Below are 18179 nucleotides of genomic sequence, written 5' to 3'. Positions count from 1 at the left end.
CTGGCTGGATCAGCCTTTGAGCTACAAAAGCCTCATAGGTATGAAACAGATACCCATGCTCTACTTTCCAACGTAGACTAATACCAGGAGTGCAGTGGTTTGTCCAAGGTCAAGTTGGACTGAAACCTAGGTGTCCTGATTTCTAAGCCAGTGTTTCTTCTAGTAGCCAGGGCAGTGTAATTTGGTTGAAAGATCCAAAGAGACATAATCCAAGATCCGCCTCTAGGACCTTAGACTTGCCCTTTGTGTTTTTCAGATTCTTCATCTGTAAAATGCTCTCATGATAATGGTACCCACCCTCCCAGTACTGTCTGGAGGTTGGCTGAAATTACTTATATGAAATGCTTAACCCTTAGTGTGTTCTCAGGAAACACTTCCCTCATACCAGATGACTTAGGAAATGCCCCCAATGGGAGCTCAGGTGCTGCTAACTATCTCAAGACCTAGATCTTGTTTTCTTGATATGAGGCTTATAACCTGCTTGGGGAATGCCACCAGCCTGAGCTAAGTAATGCCTGCAGATGGTTCCATCTCTTTAGAGGAAAGACAGAAATATTCAAATTGTGTACCTTTCTCCTTTCTGAACTTGTCAGTTTTACCTCTTGCCATAAATTGATGAAATGGAAATGCTGGCAAAATAACAGGTACAGGCTGTATTATCATTGCTTATTCCTTGGGAAGATCTAGAAGCAACTGGCTGGGAAATATTTAGCAGAATACTTGGGGACAAAGGCTGATGCGTAACAAAACCATGGTGTAAATCAAGCTTAGGATGTAAATCAAGGGCTCCATTAATATTCTGTGTTTTAATGGAAGAAACCCCTGCTGGGCTATCCATAAAGGAGCTTTGCAGAAATCTGTTGAAATTGTCCTTTGTTTAACTACCTGAGTGCCAGGCCTCTTCAGAGTTCCCACCATCCATTTCTACACCTAGGTGTTAGAATGCTTTTTCAAATGGGTTGTTATGCATCCAAGGGCATGTAAATCTTTTGTTTCAGAGTTAGAAAAAGTTTTTATTATTACAGAGTTTTCTATAATGTAGAAAATGGGAAAATATTTTTATAATGTTATTGCAAACTTAGGGAACATTTGAAGAAAATCAAGGTTCTTTATTTGATTTAAAATAATGGTTTATATCATAGTGGCCCAGACTAGAGACTTAAGTCAGACTTCTTGGGCCACTTGATAGCCATGTGACCTTGTGCAAGTATGACCTTCCTCATACTCCCACCCTTTCCTGCTCAGTAAAATGGGGACAGCAGTGTCTGGCTCACAGCAGGTGCTTGGTAAGTGGAAGCTGTCCTTGTTCGGTCAGTTAGCCCTTTGAACACCGTAGGTGGGTGGGTAGTGCATGTGGGCCTGCAGAAGGGGGTGGCACCTTTAGGCTCCCCACATTCAGACACCACTTTGGTGCAGGCATGGTGTCCACTCCTGTTAGACCAGCAGCTCTCAAGGCTGCTATGAGCTTCCATGGGTTGTTGCTAACTGAACGTCAGGCCTCTTAGACAAAGTGCTGAGTTCTTACAAAGAACCAAGCAGTAGTCTCTAGCTGGGAAGTGGGGGAGAGTGGCTCAGTATGGCCTCAGCCAGGCTTAGCATGGAGGCTGAACTTCAGCTTCCTGGCCACAAGCTGCGTGGTTCTTTATAAATATCCCACAGCAAGTTGCCCTTCAAAGACAAGGAAGCACACAGCACAAAACCTCACATTAGTCCATCTTAAGGTCAACAGCTGGTTTCAGTTTACTGATGTATTAGTTAGTTAGCTTTGCTATAGTAACAACCCCCAAATCTCAGTGCCATTACTACAACAAACATTTACTTCTTATTCATGTTACAATCAGTGACTGCAGGGCAGCTGCTGCAGCTCTGCTCCACATCTTACCATCCTGGCACCCAGGCTAAAGGAACAGCCCCAATCTGGGAAATATGTTCTCATGGCAGAAGGAAAAGAACATGAACCTTCCACACCATGGCTCTTCAGGGAAGTACACTCCTCCCTGGGGGTGGGATGGGCACTGCAAGAAGTCACATGGCTTCAGGTAAGGACATATAAAACCCTCTAGGTACAACTTATGACAGTGACTCAACATGCAAAAAAGTTTTCCAGGTTAAAAGGCACAAAATCCTAAAATATGAAAACTGGGGAAGAAGGTAGAGTCCACTATCCAAGTGTATCACAGTCTTCCATTTTGCAAAGATCAGGAAAATTGGCAAACCTTTTAGGGGTTCTGGAGGATCCCAGGTTGTAGGTGTTTATAGATGCAGAAAAGGACCTGGCTTTCCTGGCCCCATCTTACCCCAAGGTGTCTACAGTATCCCCACAGAACCACCCTCCATGCTCATGAAATAACCAGAGGCCAGTGTCTCTCAGCTTTAATGCCTTAAAATTACATGTGTGGTTTGTGTATATGTGCAGTTTGAGGGGTAGCTTCTCCAAAGCCTCTAATTCCACAAAAGTTCAGAACCAGGTCACTGGATCCTGAGTCAGTCCAGTGAGTTTCTCAGGTCAGCTGCTGTGGTAACTGCAACAGATGGTGCCTTCAGAGATGGAGGCTGGTGGTTAACACAGCTCACAGTGAGTCCAAGGATGTCATGACCAAGGCACAGAGTTTTGTGTCAGCAGAGAAGAGTGAAGACTGGCTGAGGCTTAGCACTTTGACCAAAGAGGCTGCAGCTCAGAGATGTCAGCAGCTCCTCCCCACACACGATATGAGGAAGGACTGTCCACAGGATGCCAGAAAGTGTTGGATTCTAGGAGTATGTCCAGCAGATTCAAGTATGTTATATTCCAGGCAGGAGGAGGATCTGGGAAATCCAGGTAGCCTGGCTCTGCAGCCTGGCTTGGTCACTTTACCTGGTGTACCTTTCTCCCCCGGAAGTAATTTCTACAAAAAGGAGAGGATCCCACACAGATCAAAAATGCTGGTGTCAGGGCTTTTACAAAGTACCTGCAATGAACACAACAAAAAAGAGGGGTTAATTGAATTGCAATCTTAATTATCCATGGACCTTCACAACAACATTCAAGGTGAACCTTTGGATGTTAAGTCAACATTAAAATGCCAGGTTAGCACATTTATTTGTTGGGTTGTTTATAAATCTGGCAAATCAGCATGACCCCGGCTCCTTATAACCTAGCCAGACCCTTTGGGCCAGTCCTCTAGTATTGAGTGTTGGTAGCTAAACATGACATAAAACTTTAAGTACATGCTTTCATTCATTCATTCATTCATTCATTCATTCATTCATTCATTCATTCATTCAATATTGACTACCCAGGGTAAGCTAGGCACTGTGCTGAAAACAGAGATTAAAAAACAAACAAAAACCACTGTCCCTGCTCTCAAGCCCTAAAGCGGGGGAGATAAACAATTCATGACAGCAAGGTACAACTGTAGAAGCACTGGTGAGATACAGCATTAGCCCAAGTGGTGTTATTCCCGCTATGGGAAAGGGGACTCAGGAAAGGCTTCCTGGAAATGTCGTGTCTGAGCTTGACTTTAATTTGGAAAAGGGGCCATGGTGGGATATGGAGGAGTAAAGCTAGGCAATGCAGGTCACCAGAATATTTGCTATTGTTGGGCATGAAGCAAATGGAGTTGGTCAGGTTGGAGAAACAGGCAAGGCCTTGGCCTCTCAGGTTGAGAAGTGTTAGCATTACCCAGTGTGCTTGGATTTGTACAGAGGGGCCTGTATCTTGGCTCCACCTAGTCAAGGGTCCAAAGTTGCTGGAAACCTGTCCTGGGTAGCCTCTTGTCTATACCAGTCATTTAAAAAGCAATCGCTTCTAACAGCATTTACATTTTCTGAGAAGTATGAAATTGGTTCTTCTCCACAAGTCAGTCTGCTTTCTGTTTAGATTCACCCCCCCCCCTTTTTTTTTTTTGAGAATGGGAGAGAGTGAACCTCAGGCCTTTAAAGAATCTAGGTAATTTGCTAATAACTGAAAAAATAAACAGCTAAAAATCTGTCAATAAAGTAGAGAGGAGATTTGGGGCCAGAAAAAACACTGCCAAGAGAAGTCATTGATCATATTTAAAGAAATCTTCACCTTCTGCCTGTCAACCCAAAACAGAAGGACAAAGACCAGCTGGACACCCCTACTGAGTCAGTCACCATATCACCAATTCCCATCTCAGCTGCCTCCTAAACCTCTCTCCAGTCCATCCCCTATTTCAGGTCCCACCATTGACTAGTACACTTAAAATCTGTGTATCACTGTATAAATTTTACAAAAACAAAAAACCTCTGTGGCTTCATACACCATCATTAGAATAAAAGTCATGTTCCCTAGGCAGAACATTCAAGGCCTTCACACATGGCCTTAACCTAGCTCTCCAGTCTCATTTCCCACCACACTCAACCACCTTCATTCCCCTAACACACTAGGCTCTTTGAGCCTAAATGCAAGAGCATTTGCTTTGCTCAAAGCTCAGGGAAAAGCAGTCCAAGAGTCAACTTACACATCTACTGAGGGGATTCTTTACAGTCCAGGAACACCTCAAAGCAGGAAAAAGTGACAACTGCCAAATCCAACTGGCTGCCACTTACTAACAAAGGTGCTCTCTTAGAGCAAAACCATCCTTTACAGTTTACAAAAAGCACTTTGTCTCCTACTCTCTCATCAGCACTCAAATACTAAGTATGTAGGCAAGAGTTGTTATTCCCATTTTAAAGATGAGGAAATCGCCCCAGAGAGGTAGTGCTTGGTCACACAGCCAGGAAATGATGGTGTCTGACTTAAAGAGCCAATGTTCTTTCCATATAACAATACCAGGGGACAAGGCACAATTGGGAGCAGGCACAACTGGGAGCCATCCCAGCTGTCTTCAGGCAGCCTTTCCCTCCTCAAACCAGTCCCATTCACACCTCCCAGTCTGAGGTACCATGGCTGCAGTGCAATGAGCTCAGCCATCACACTGCCACCTGTTTGGCAAATGGCTGGGCCAGTCTCCATGGTTGCCATCTCATGGTTTTGTGTCCAGGGCAGAAGGTAGAAGTACGAGGCAATTAGTGGGATGAGAATCTGGCTATATCCCTGGGATGGTGGGTAAGCATCTTCCCTGTTCTCAGCCCCATAAAGTAACTCACCTGGGATGCTGTAGCACCTGCAGCAGGGTGCACTTGGGAGGCACCCGGTACAGTTCTGCCCTGTCTTCATCCTCAAAGTAGACCTGCAAGATTAACAGAGGAGCAGGAGTGAGATACAAACAAATGGCTGCAGCAACCTCAGGCATGTTGAGGCCAAGTCTAGGGAAAAGTTAAAGAGATAGTGACTAGTGACTACCTTAATGCCTCCTGTACAGAGCTGTGGAATATAAAGCACCACGATACTAAGAAAGGTATTACCAGCTCCATTTTCCAAAGACAGAAGAGGTTCAGCGAAAGGAAATAACTCACCAATGAAACCCAGCCAATAAACAGAGGAGCCAAGACTCAATCCCAGGCCTATGAGCCTTCCCTTCCCCAACAATTCAGTCCTAGAGCCAGTAGGTGTTGTGTTAAAGGTTTGATAAACAATGAGATATAATTTACATCATTTCAAAATAACTCCCTATAAAATACTAATTACAAAGGGAAAACAATTAACTTTACAAGACTGTCCGACACCCCACCTCAATCAGGTGATCAAAGTGCATGTCACAAAGGGAAAACAATTAACTTTACAAGACTGTCCAACACCCCACCTCAATCAGGTGATCAAAGTGCATGTCATCAGTAATGGGACAAATTGAAATCAAGTGCAACTGATAGGATACAAGACACAGCATCACTTCTGTGATATTCCAGTCAAACACGCATAAACCACATCTAGACATGAGAAAACAAAGACAAACACACACTAATGGACTTTCCACAAAATACCTGGTCTGTAATCGTCAAAAGTGATAAAATCAAGAAAATCAAAGCAAGACTGAGAAACTCCTCCATAGCCTGAAAGAGAGTGACTAAAGGGACATGACCACTAAACACAAAATAAAATGTGGGATTCTGAACAGGTCTGTTTGCTATAAAGTTCCTGATTTTTTTATAAACCCCACCCCCCTCAAAAAATCCCATAGAGGAACATAGTGATCACTTATTAAGTTATGTAATGTCTGGTCATTGGGGTGTACACCTGAAACTAATATAACGATGTATATCAACTGTAAATGAAAATAAAAAATGATTTTTTAAAAATCCCAGAGGAACAAAATAAAACTTCTCTTACCTCTAAATTATCAGGACAGTATTTTTGCTCCAAATCCCAAGAGGGTGTTTCACCAAACATCACCATTAGATGATCAATAAACCTAAGGATATAACATGTACTTTCTGGGTATCAGTAACTCAAGATCTACTTTCCCACATCATAGTTCCCAGACACCAAATCACAGAGATAACAAGAATGCATAAAACATGAAATGCTGGTGTAAGCCATTTTGAAAACAGTGCCCAAAATGTGTATGTGTATCACTTGTCCTATTATGACATAGTCATTTTCTTTAATTTCTTTAAATTAATTTAAAGTAATTTCCTTTACAGTTAAGCCTGACTCAAGCTTAACAACATTCCTCACATTTAGCCACATTCTAAGCATTAACCCTAGATTACATGTTAAAACTGCTAGTTATATTTTTTCTAGTAAATGTACATTTAAATTACTATGCATGTACTACCTACAATGATTTCATACTTCACCAGATATGTACAAACACTGTACTGCAGTGTTACACTTACTAGCCCCATCGGTACAATGGTGAGACTGTGTCTGTCATTGCAAAGCTAGTTAGCAAAGGGAGGAATCAGCTACAGGATAGAGATTGTGCCAAACCAGACTGAAATACTCTATACAATTCTCTTTCCTCCTCAACCAAAAATCCACCTGTGCCTCCTGCAGAGACAGCAGGAAATTAGCATGCAAGCAAGAACAGAGGGTTCTTGGGCAAGTAAGTACCTGGAGTCCTCATGAAAAGCAGATATGAAGTCCGATTGGGCATACTCCGGGTATAGAAAGAGCACAGGCCAGCTCAGTCTGCCCTGGTCATCTATACTCAGCCTGGCTCCAGAGGGGTTCTCAAAGCTGAGCCCATTCAGGAGTTCACTGAGGCCTTCTGAGGCTGAATCTTCATCCTCACTGGCAGCTTCAGAGACTAGCCTGATGTTCCTAGCCTGGGGTAAAAACAAACACACAGAAAACTTATTGTGTGGAAGGATGCAAACCCATTTCACTAGAACAGGAAAACCACAACACTGCAAGCTTCCTGATTCATCTTCATTATCTCGGAAGCCTAGCACTTGTAGGCATCACTTCTTTAACTCAACTTCCCTGGACATCTACCACAACAGAGACAAACTAGACATGGTTCCTGTCCTCAAGACCCTGCTCATGGTCTAGTGGGGAAATAGCTATGGAAATAAGTACAATATACAGTAAGAAGTAAGGCTGTGGAACTGCAGACCATGAATAATTAATTCAGTCTGGGGGCTAGAGGTGACTGGGGAATGCTAGGCCTTAAACAAAGACTTTGAAAGGCATAGAAGTAGGAGTAGGGAAAGGTGGAAGGGCATTCCACTCCAAAAAACAGCATGTGCAAAGGCACAAAGTTCAAGAGTGAAGAGTGTGGCATGTACAAAAATGGCAAATGCTTCAGTTTAGCCAGGACATGGCACACTAAAAATAATGCACATTGACTTAATCTTGACTATCTTACGGAAATAAGGATAAATCTAAGATCTGAATAGTAGTCACCTCTTATGTATGTGTGTGGAGATTCCTAAGGCTACAAATGAGGGGAAAATTATATGTAATCAAAATTGCCTTTGATGGTATCTCCTAAATCAGGGGTTGGCAAACTTTCCCTTAAAGGGTCATATAAGAAATATTTTAGGCCGTGTGGGTCGCTGTTAAAGTTAACTATTCAACTCTAGCACTGTAGTATGGAAACAGCCAGAGGTGACACATAAACAAACGGGCAGGGCTGCAGTTTGCTGACCCCTGCTTTAAACTATTGGTAAAACAGAGTATGTAGGCCTTTGTGTATACACTGTCTGTAGTACAGTGAAGTTTCTGAGACTCCAGAGCCCCTTCATCACACTGTTTTACCAAAGTAGAAAGAAAATAAATTAATTCAGGTAAAGCATCTCAACAAAGGTTCCCAAGAGGCCTTAGGATTAGTGGATTTAGCAAGACCATAAGGGCCTAAGATTTGAGAACTCACCTTCACAGCCTGGAGTAAAGCCTCATTCTGACTCCGCTCCTTCTTTTCTTTCAACTTTGCCTTCCTTATATCCCTTTGTTCAGTTCGCTGAAAATAAAATTCAGATGCATCGGCTCTAGGGAACTTGCTTCCTCTTGTTACCTCAGCCTGCTTCTAAGTTACTCTCTGGTCTCTATTCAATTCAGGCTCCTATGTCAAGGGATACCAGTGGCTGAATTCAGTTCAATAAACATTTGAAAACCTACAGTTCCTGTACCCAATGAACTCACAGTAAGTAGTGAAACATTTTTAAAGGCAAACTCCCCTTCCCCATAGCAGTTTATTTTACAAAATGGGTTTTCATCCATTCATATTATCAATTATTATTTTTCTTATAAATGAATGTAATGAAACACTGGCATATCAGCACACTGCATTCTCCTCTACAATTCACATTAATAACAAAAATCATAGTGTGCATTAAAGCATTTCAGTAGCCTAATGAGAAAGCAGATAACTATTTTTTCTGAGAGAACACTTTAGCATTAAATATTTTTAGACACAGAGGTATAATCTGACACCAAAAGCAATATGGATTTAGTTTGCTAGTATGTTTGAAATTTTACTAATTTGCTAACTTGGTACTATAAATTAAAGTAGTGGTCGGTATAAAAATTCAGATAGGCAATCATTTATAAACCTGGCAGTATTTATGTGTAATCCTGTAGAGGTGTTAAGGTTTTAGATGGAATGATAGAAGGTTTGGACGTTTTCTTTGTAGGATGTCAGAGTGTAAAGGATTATTTTGAGGGGGTGAATGTACCTTCATTCATTAGCTTAAAATCAGCCTAGTCATATCTAAATACTTGCTCAGGAATAAACATTGGGATCTGCAATCAGAATTTATGTTAAACTGAAATGCATCTCTTCCATTAGTTTTGGGAATCTCCTCTCCCTCCCTTTTGAAATGTATAGAACACAGAAAACTGTAATGGATTACTTTTCAGATAAAAAAGTCACATTTAAAAAAACTTTAAAATCAAATATTTACATGTTATGTACATTTAATCAGAGCAAAGTATTTAATCTAATCTGGTTCTTCCACCTCTAAGTAGAGAAGTGTGTAATCTCCCAGTGTTACCATTCTTACATTTGTTGTTCCAATGTGTTATTTTATTATCCACAGCTAACAAGGCTTTCACACAGCAGTAAGTAAACCTTTATCAAGTTGATTCTGTACAACAGAAGTATATTTTCAAAGACATATGCCCTTGTACACTATTTACAAATTCTCTTGATCATGATAAAAAATAAAAAGCTAAATAAATAAAAAGCAGAAAGAAAGGAAATGCTGATGACGCTTGAGGCTTTTTGTTTTATCTCCCCAAACAGATGCTGGTCTTCTCAGTGCTGGGAGCTGGCTAGCCAAGATTTTCTTCCTTTTACATGGGCTACGTGAGGGATCTGTTTTCAGTTCTTGGTATTATGCCGCATGTACATCTGAAGGGACTCTGGAAGGAAGTCAAGTAGCTCAGTGTTATCAACTGTGTAGGGACACTGAAGCTTTTTTTGCCGATTTATTGATGCCCCAGGCAAGGACAGTGTATCAGGAATGAAGTACAGGATGACTGTGAACACACAGTGGGCTATGATGGCCAGCCAGCTTAAGAATGGGACCATCCTTGCCCCGGCCAGTGTGGCTCAGTAGTAGAGTATTGGCCCCCACACTGAAGGGTCGGGGGTTCAATTCCCAGTCAAGGGCATGTACCTGGGTTGCAGGTCAATCCCAGGCCCCAGTTGGGGCATGCGCGGGAGGCAACAATTGATGTTTCTCTCTCTCTCTAAAAATCAATGGAAAAAATATCCTCGAGTAAGGATTAACAACAACAACAACAACAAAAGAATGGGACTGTTCAGTTGAAAGCATTCTTTAGCCTTTCATCAAAGGAAGCCACCTCACCTAGAATGTTCTGCACACTGATACATCCCTCCTGGATGGCACAGACTTTATTTATAAACCCTTTTTTACTGTCCTTGTCATCTTCTCCTTCCTCATCCTCTAGCCTGTCCTCCGCTATTGTATCACATTGCCTGTTATCTTTCCCTGATATTATCAAGAAGTAGTTTCGTGTCAATAGTAACAACAAAACCAGTGGTATAACGTAGAGCTCAAAGTTCCAGAAAACAAAGAGAAAGAGCATGCCTTTTTCCTCCTCTTCCAGCAATTTCTGGTTTCTTTCTTTGGTCTTTTGAAACTCTGCCTCCTTTCTTCTCTTGGTTTAGTTCTTCCTTCTCCAGTGTATTCTTACTTTATTTATTTATTTAATTGATTATAATGGTGGTATTTTACATGGTGTGTAGCCGTGATGTACTTTCATGGCAAGATACTGTCCAGTTGAGGTAAGAATATTGTAGCATCTTACTTATTAGGCATTTAAATTTGTTGTGTTTGTTGAATGATTACCAATCATTCCATTTGTTAAGAGGCTCGCTTTGTGCATGAGAGGGAGGAGCAAAAGGAATGGTGACAGCAAGTGGAGAGTTGGCTACACCTGGAAGACAACTTGGATACCTCCTCCCAGCTGGAGAATTACCTTGCACTGCTCCGGAATATATAAAAGACACATTAGTCTGTAACTTACCTACTTTTGTCTCTAGTGATTTAAACTTAGCCTCCATTAACTTGGCCACACTATCAATTGTACCTAGGATAAAATCAATTCTCTCCAGTAGCTGATCTCTAATTTCCTTTATGTCAGTTAATACATCACCGGTCTCTTCACTTGACTAGGTGGCTCTACGTGTTTCTTCCTTTTTACTCTTGTCATTTGTAGAGTCAGCTCATCTGTTGACACTGCTTCCATCCTTATTTCTGTTTCTGTGACAGCTAGAGATAGACCTTGGGTCAACACTTCTTGGGGTGTGTCATCCAGGAATGCTGGTGGGTCTCTTTATGCTGGATCTTTCAATGGACCTGCCTGATGAGGGTTCGTTCACCCAGACATCATGACTGATGATGGTCTACCTGGGCAGCTCTGCGAGGGCTCAGATATCTTGGTCAGAAGTTTTTGGTCCTTGATTTTTGTTTTTAAAGAAGAAAAAGTTTACAATAACCAAAAAGACACAATCTGGGGAATGCCAATTCATTACTACTAATTAAATGCCAAGCAGCTACTGATTTTGCCACCAACCTTTAGTTTGTCTGCTTTAACCCTCATTTCCAGAAGCTTCTTCTCTTTGGCATCTATCTGCAGCCCGTCATCGCACCAGTTCACAGCCTCAGCAAAGTTTTTCAATTCCAGATGGCATAAGGCACCTGCAGAACCCAAAACCCTTAGGATCCATGGACAACATGCATGGGAGCCCCCCTTGAGGAGGACCCCCCCCCCCCACCTCCACCAGCTACCAGCCAGCACCCTGGAGGGAAAACAGATAAAGACCCTTGTACTGCATTCATAAGACCAGGAAGACTATTTTTGTATCTTAGATCAGTAAGGTCTCTAGGGCCCTCAGCTCAAAACTCCTGTGAGCTTCCCTAGTCTTAAGGACTCTTAAAGTAGGGAAGGCTACAGCTTTGTGAAAAAAGCACAGGCCTTGGAAGCAGACAGATCTAGGCTGGAAATCTGGCCCTGTCATTTACCAACTAGACATTAGACAAAGGACTGAGCATATCTGAGCTTCAGGTTCCTCATCTGCTAATGAGAAGAATAAAGCCCATATCAGATGATTTTTCTAAATGGAGTAAGAAAACAGACTCTCCCTCAGCCATTAATCAAAGCAGTGGCAAGACCAAAGACATTAGGTCTCTTCTAAAACTGTTTTTGATGGCTACCAGTTTACTCTACCGCTCCTTTAATCATACTCAGTTTTCTCCAGTTAGCCTCTTTAGGCTTTCCACAGAATTTCAAAATATTAGAACAGTAAATGCTGAGATGTCAACAGAATCCAACTTCATCTTCCAAAGATAAACTGATCCTCAGAATGGGTGTCTTGCCAAGGTCATATTGTAAGGTAAAACTGACAATTCAATCAAGAATTATAGCCCGGCTGGGCATGGCTCAGCTGTTGAGCATCAACCTAGGATGCAGGCGATCAGGGTTTGATTCCCGGTTGGGGCACATGCCCGGGTTGCAGGCTCGATCAATGACTCTCTCATCATTGATGTTTCTGTCTCTCTTTCTCCCTCTCCTTTTCTCTCTCTGAAATCAATAAAGATATATTTTTTTTAAAAAAAGAATTATAGCCTTCCAGCCTGAGGCCAATTCCACAGTACTACACTCAGTTTACTTGCCAGTCTTTGTTCAGTACCTTCTTTCCCTACGAGGAACATGGATCTACTTACCACCCCCAATCATAAATATCTAAAGAAGCATACTTTGATGAAGCATTTTAAGTTGGTCCATGAGGATATAGGGAAAATTAATATTTGAGGAATAAATTAAAGTTTACAAAGCACCTTTGAGCTTCTCAAAAAAAAGGTTAAGTATAAAAAGTAATAAAAGCACTATTATTACACAGAAAGGTCAGACTACAAGAGAAAGAATAATCAGGAAACATCTCAGCATCAGAATTATCAGCAAAGGTTCTATAACTTATCTTTTAATTAACATTAACATGGCATTTGAAGATCTCACCTTTCAATCAACTAATTTGGAAAAAAATTAGAATGTGGCTTTCGGAACTGCTTTAATTAATTTTATTCTTTATTAATTTCAAATGAGGAATTTCAGTTTCTCTACAAATCCTTAAAACACAAGGGGTTAGATTATTCTCTGGAGAATTCTTTTTAAAATGGCATGTTGCTATTCATAAGGACTAACATCAAGACTGCAAAAATAAGGTGACTTCATTAGTCTTAGCACCTTAATATCAAAGCTTAAAATGTCTCAACTTTTGGTACCATAAATGCTAACTTTTCCTTAATTACTATTGTACTGTACTTCTACAAGACTTACCTCTTATTATTGCTTTGAGGTGGTTTGGTTTTAGCTTTCTGGCAGCCATCACATCATTGAGAGCAGAACGAAAATTGCCTAATGAAACATCATTTAGTAAAAGAAAGAACAAGTTTTAAGATCAGAATATTTCCAAAATTTTATGTGTAGAGACAAAGACACTATTGTACAATCTTGGATAAATATAAATCAGAGCGACTGTTTTTAGAAAGAAAAATATAATTGTGCTCATCAGAAGCCTGAGAAATGCTTATAACATCTGGCAACCAATCCACAGAACTATAGATGGCTAGCTAGTAAACACATGAAAAAATGCTCAACATCACGAATGATTAAATTAAAATTAACATGAAATTGGTAAAAATTAAAGATAAATAATATCCAGATATGGGGAAAAGGCACTCTAATGGTAAATTAAAAAGCAAATTAGCATGCACGTAGTGGATACATTGTGATCCAACAATATTCTAAGAATTTATCCTACCTTACATAGCTGCTATGAGGTCAAGAGAGATAACAAACGTGAAAGTGCTTTGTAAGCCATATCAGTGACATATTTAAGGAATGGTTCTCACTATTATGCATCTGCTCCTCTGGTGCTTTTTTTTCTTGCAAGGTGCTTTTGTTTTTATTAGCCCTACAAATGACATCCTTTAAGTTCCCCAAGGAAAGGAACTATGTAGCTCTTGTTCACAGTGCAGTGCCTAGCACACAGTAAAATTCAGGTCTTACTCATCCTTACTGCTGAATAAAGAAAATGTATTCCTCCAGAAATTCAAAGACTGGGCTTCTAGTCCAGGTTCTGGCATTAACCAGAGTCCCTCTCTGGGCCTATGCAAAATGAGTTCATTGGCTGGCCCAAATAATCTCTAAAGTTCTATACCATTCTTACTTTTTAGAATTTTATAAATGAGAAAAGAGCTGGAATAGACAATGGTTGGGAGAAACTATGCTCAAATGGTGATAAATCCCAACAGACTCATCCCAGCTAGACCACAAGGCTTATTCTCTCCCAGCCCCTCAGAAATGCCAGGGGCCATTCCCAGGTCATCTCTATACATGGGTTTTAAATGACCAAGACCAGTCACCAGCAACTAATCAGTGTTTCCCAAAGTCACATCTGCAGAACAGTACTGCTTGTTAATAAGTGTTACATGAAGAGGGGGCTTACAAAACTTGAGGTTCTTTGTTGTAGGTTACCTCAGAGTCCTTAACATACTAATGTGCACTGCAAATCCCCCACAAAGAAGCAGCACTTTCCAAATTTACTTGTCCAAAGAATATTTTTTATTTCAAGAGTCCCATAGAATATTTTTTGAGAAATTCTCCCTTAGATAATATAGTTTCTCTCACACAGAGATCTCTATTACATTCATCTTTCTAGCATCCTTGAAAAGGCCAGGGGGTAGGGAGGGGTGTACATTTTTTTGAGGGAATAGAAGCATTTGGGCTAAAAAATAAATAAACCCCAGATCATACCAACTAATATATTAAGGTATTTGGTGTCACTTATTTGGCTCAGAGAGCAAAAATTATGCAATCTATCTAGTTGCCTTTTTTACCAAGTCTACCTGGAAGATCAGAGTCCATTAGAGTAAACAATCCTAGGTATCTGGGATAAGCAGCTCTTCTTCTTCTGATACTCTCAAACTCTCCACTAGCCATCATAATGACTTTATCATAAGTTAACTCTTTTGAAAGCATTTAATAATGGAATAAATTACCCAGATAGTACTGTGCTGCTGCCCGGTTGGTATAAAGAACAGCATTCAAATCAGGGTCTACACATTTCTTCTTTAAGCCTTCAGAATAAGAAATCACAGCTTTTTCATAGCATTTTTCTTTAAAATAATCATTGCCCTCATCTTTATAGGTCTTGGCCTGTTCTGCAAAGAAAAGAAATAATCAATATTTCTTATTTTTTAAAAGGCTTGTTAAAAATATTTGAAATCATGCAACGATGAAACATAATAAGCCAAACAGAAGAAACCAATAGGGAAAGAAAAGTAAAAAATTAATACTATAAAACTGGCATTAACAGTCATGTGTACTTAATGCTACAATCAATTCCAAATATTTTACAAGGTAGATTATTAAGTGCTTATAAAGAAGGAAGCATACAGGAAAAAAGCATACTTACCCTAGCTCTTGAAGAACTTTTTAATTACTGAAGAAATGGGGGGAAATTATACTTCTGCTTTTGCTTATGTTATTTTATTCCCTGGAATGCAAATTCCCTCCTCACCCTAGTAAAGATCCTACAAAATTGCTAAGATACAGTCCAAATTTCATATCCATTGTGAGCTCACTCTTACCTCTCTGCCTTCAGTGTTCCACCAGCACCTAGTATACAGCTACATATTAGCACTTATCACACACATTTGTCCTGATTCTTTAGGACAGTCTGGCTACCCACTGGAGCATGACCTTTGAGGGTAGTCTTCTTCATCCTGGTATCCCTAATGCCTAACATTTAGTAGGTATCCAAAGAAACCGTATGTGGAATAAATAGTGACAAGTTATTTCATGCTAACTACCACTTGTTATAAATCAAAATGATTCACTCTTTACCTCAATTCAATGGAGACACAAAACAAATGTTAGAGTCATGGAAGATACCTTCTGGAGATCGCTCGTCATCAAAAATAATTGACTGGAGGCAAGCCAAGTCAGGATTCTCCTTGGGATCAATTTCTGACGGTGCTTCCTTCATAAATAGGGGGATCTTTTCAAATTCCTAGAGATTGGTAAGAGAAAAATGAACTATACAAATAGGATTTGCCACTGAGCAGATCCAACTCCAAGTCTACATCAAAGTTTTCTTATCATGATTTGTAAAGCATGATTGGCTATATCGATTCCTATCCAGGGCTCAGTTTCCCATCTGTAAAATGAGAATGCAGAATAAGGATCTCTAAAGGTTCTTTCGGTTATCACATTCTTACATGAGCGGTAGTAATTTTAATTGAGCGCTCAATGTTCCCGCACTTCACCTTCGCCACAATCCTATTAGAGTGATGCTCTAGTTACGGCAATTTTACAGACCCGGGAGACGGCTCTGAGAAGTTAAGTAACTGACCCACTGTCAGAGCCAGTAAGTGGCGGAGTCACAGGTCTGCCTGCCTCCGAAACCTGGCCTCCTAAATGTACTGACTGACAGATTAAGAAGACTCTCAAACCCTGGAGGCCGATTTTTAATACTGTAGTAAAAACAACCTATCCACTGACAGCGCCGGGGGTCCGGGGACAAGGGAGGCGCCAGAGCTGTGCCCGCACGATGCCCCCACACGTGTGCGGAGGCCGCCGGCCCGCCTACCTCTTCCCACTGGTCCTCGCGGAAGCCGCCACGGTAAGGCTGGCTCCGGAACTTTTCCAAGAACGAGTCCATGGCGTCGTCGGAGGCGGCGTCCGGCTCGGGCCGCTCCATGGCGGCTCCCGGGCTCTTCCGCCACAGCCCCCGGTCCCGGCGCCGAGCACCGCGCGACAGGTTCCGGCGGGGCGGGCGCCCTTCCCTAAATCCTCCGGGCAGCGCCTGCCCGCGCGCCTCCGGTTCCGGCGCACTGGGGGCGTGGCCGAGCCGGCTCCTACCTTCCCTCCTGACACCTGACAAGCCCCTGCCCGCTCCCCCCAGTGCGGAGCCGCAGCCCCACCCCCCGAATACGTTTGGGGTGGTGGATAAACCCGGCTCCCCGCCCTGCCCCACTGTTACTTCCTTCGCTCATTTGTTCAGCGGGTTAACACATTTCCGAAGCCCCTCCTGGGCTCCAGGCCTGCTGTAGGCTCTGGGCACACAGTGGTGGGCAAAGCAGATGAATCCCAGCCTCTAGGAGTCGGGAAGCTGGTTGGGAGAGACAGACGGTAAACAAGTGAGATGTGAGAGTTTATCAGGTGGTATCAACAGCTACGGGAGAAAAGTTGTGAACCGGTGGACAGGCATTCAAGCAAACGCCTGGAGTGGCCAGCGTGTGCGCGGGAGGGGGGGGGGCAGTCCCCGCGGGGGGGCGGGCGGGGCGAGCCCGGGCAAGGGGAGCCTGGGGGATGGGGTGCTGGAGCACAATGAGAGAGGAGGAGGTGAGGTGGGAGGGATAATGGGCGGTGATTCTGAGGACTGGGGTTTTCCCTAGTGCAATGGGACCTTTTGGAGAATTGGGGGGAAAGAAGTGATGTAATCAGAGGTGGCTATTTCCAAGATTAACAACCCTCTACTTCCCACAGCTGAGATGGAAACAAGGTCTCCAGGCCAGGTGAGCCTTCCTGCAGCCACTGGGTTACCCAGCAAATGGCAGTCAGCTCTGCATCTGATGCTCCAGCCTCCTGGAGCCCAAAGCCTGGTCTAGAAGGAAAGGCAGCCAGGCCTCAGACCAATGGAAACTGGGGCTGCTTACAAGTCTGCACAGTGGAGGAACAGGGTGTTACCTGGGGGTGCCAGGCAGGATAGTAAGAGGCTAGGAAAATTCCTTCGCAAGTAGAATGGGGAAACTGAGACAGCTGAACAAACTGGCAGAGCAATTTCTAGCTAAATATATAGAAGGTCACCTCTCTAGAGGTAACATCTAGACCTCAGCTGTATTTCAGCTCCAGGCCCAGAAAAGCAGCAAAACCAGGTGGGAGACTCCAGGACCAGCTGCAGCAACCAATGACTCCCTGCCCTAGCTCTAACCAGTCAGTAGAGACTACAACCCTGAAAGCACAAACCTGGAAAAGCTGGTGAATATTCTATTGAGATCCTCCTAAGACCTCCCCTAAACTCCCAGCCTTTAAAAACCCTCAAAACAAAGCACCCAGTGGGTGCCTTCCCTCCAGGAAGCCACATCTACACCTTTCCCTTTCCCCTCTTCTTCCCCCACAGGCGTGCATCTCCTAAACTCTTAAGACACCCCATGAGACTTGCAACCTGTCTCCAAGGCCCTCATTTCTCTGACCTTCTAGTGAGCCAACAGGCTCTCTCCTGTTGCTTCTTCTATCCTAGGCCCTCCCTTATTTCACTACCCCCAGCTTTAATAAACATACTGTATTCCCAAAGTTACCTGGACTCATATTGTGA

General features: G+C 42.4%; 1 protein-coding gene across 1 annotated transcript; it reads right to left on the bottom strand.

Moving 5' to 3' along the window:
• Positions 1 to 2358: 2358 nt before the first annotated feature.
• On the bottom strand, positions 2359 to 16591 carry TTC4 (tetratricopeptide repeat domain 4). Its single transcript, XM_016204534.2, has 10 exons — positions 16452 to 16591; positions 15755 to 15872; positions 14860 to 15021; positions 13136 to 13213; positions 11372 to 11496; positions 8202 to 8288; positions 6938 to 7152; positions 6212 to 6293; positions 5092 to 5174; positions 2359 to 2948 (listed from the first exon to the last, which is right to left on the bottom strand). Exons 1-10 carry the CDS (start codon positions 16560 to 16562, stop codon positions 2846 to 2848), a joined length of 1164 nt encoding a protein of 387 aa, XP_016060020.2. The 5' UTR covers positions 16563 to 16591; the 3' UTR covers positions 2359 to 2845.
• Positions 16592 to 18179: the final 1588 nt, after the last annotated feature.

Source organism: Miniopterus natalensis, chromosome 9 (assembly GCF_054644295.1).
Source record: "Miniopterus natalensis isolate mMinNat1 chromosome 9, mMinNat1.hap1, whole genome shotgun sequence".
Taxonomy (NCBI): domain Eukaryota; kingdom Metazoa; phylum Chordata; class Mammalia; order Chiroptera; family Miniopteridae; genus Miniopterus; species Miniopterus natalensis.
The sequence above is the reverse complement of the archived record's forward strand: the minus strand, read 5'-3'. Positions and strand labels throughout refer to the sequence as shown.

Excerpts from the sequence above, each read along its gene's own strand:
- TTC4 (XM_016204534.2), bottom strand. The coding sequence starts at position 16,562 with ATGGAGCGGCCCGAGCCGGACGCCGCCTCCGACGACGCCATGGACTCG. Across the intron at positions 15,022-15,754 it reads TGACGAGCGATCTCCAGAAG|AACAGGCCAAGACCTATAAA; the intron begins GTATCTTCCATG and ends TTTTCTTTGCAG. Across the intron at positions 7,153-8,201 it reads CTTTACTCCAGGCTGTGAAG|GCTAGGAACATCAGGCTAGT; the intron begins GTGAGTTCTCAA and ends TTTTTACCCCAG.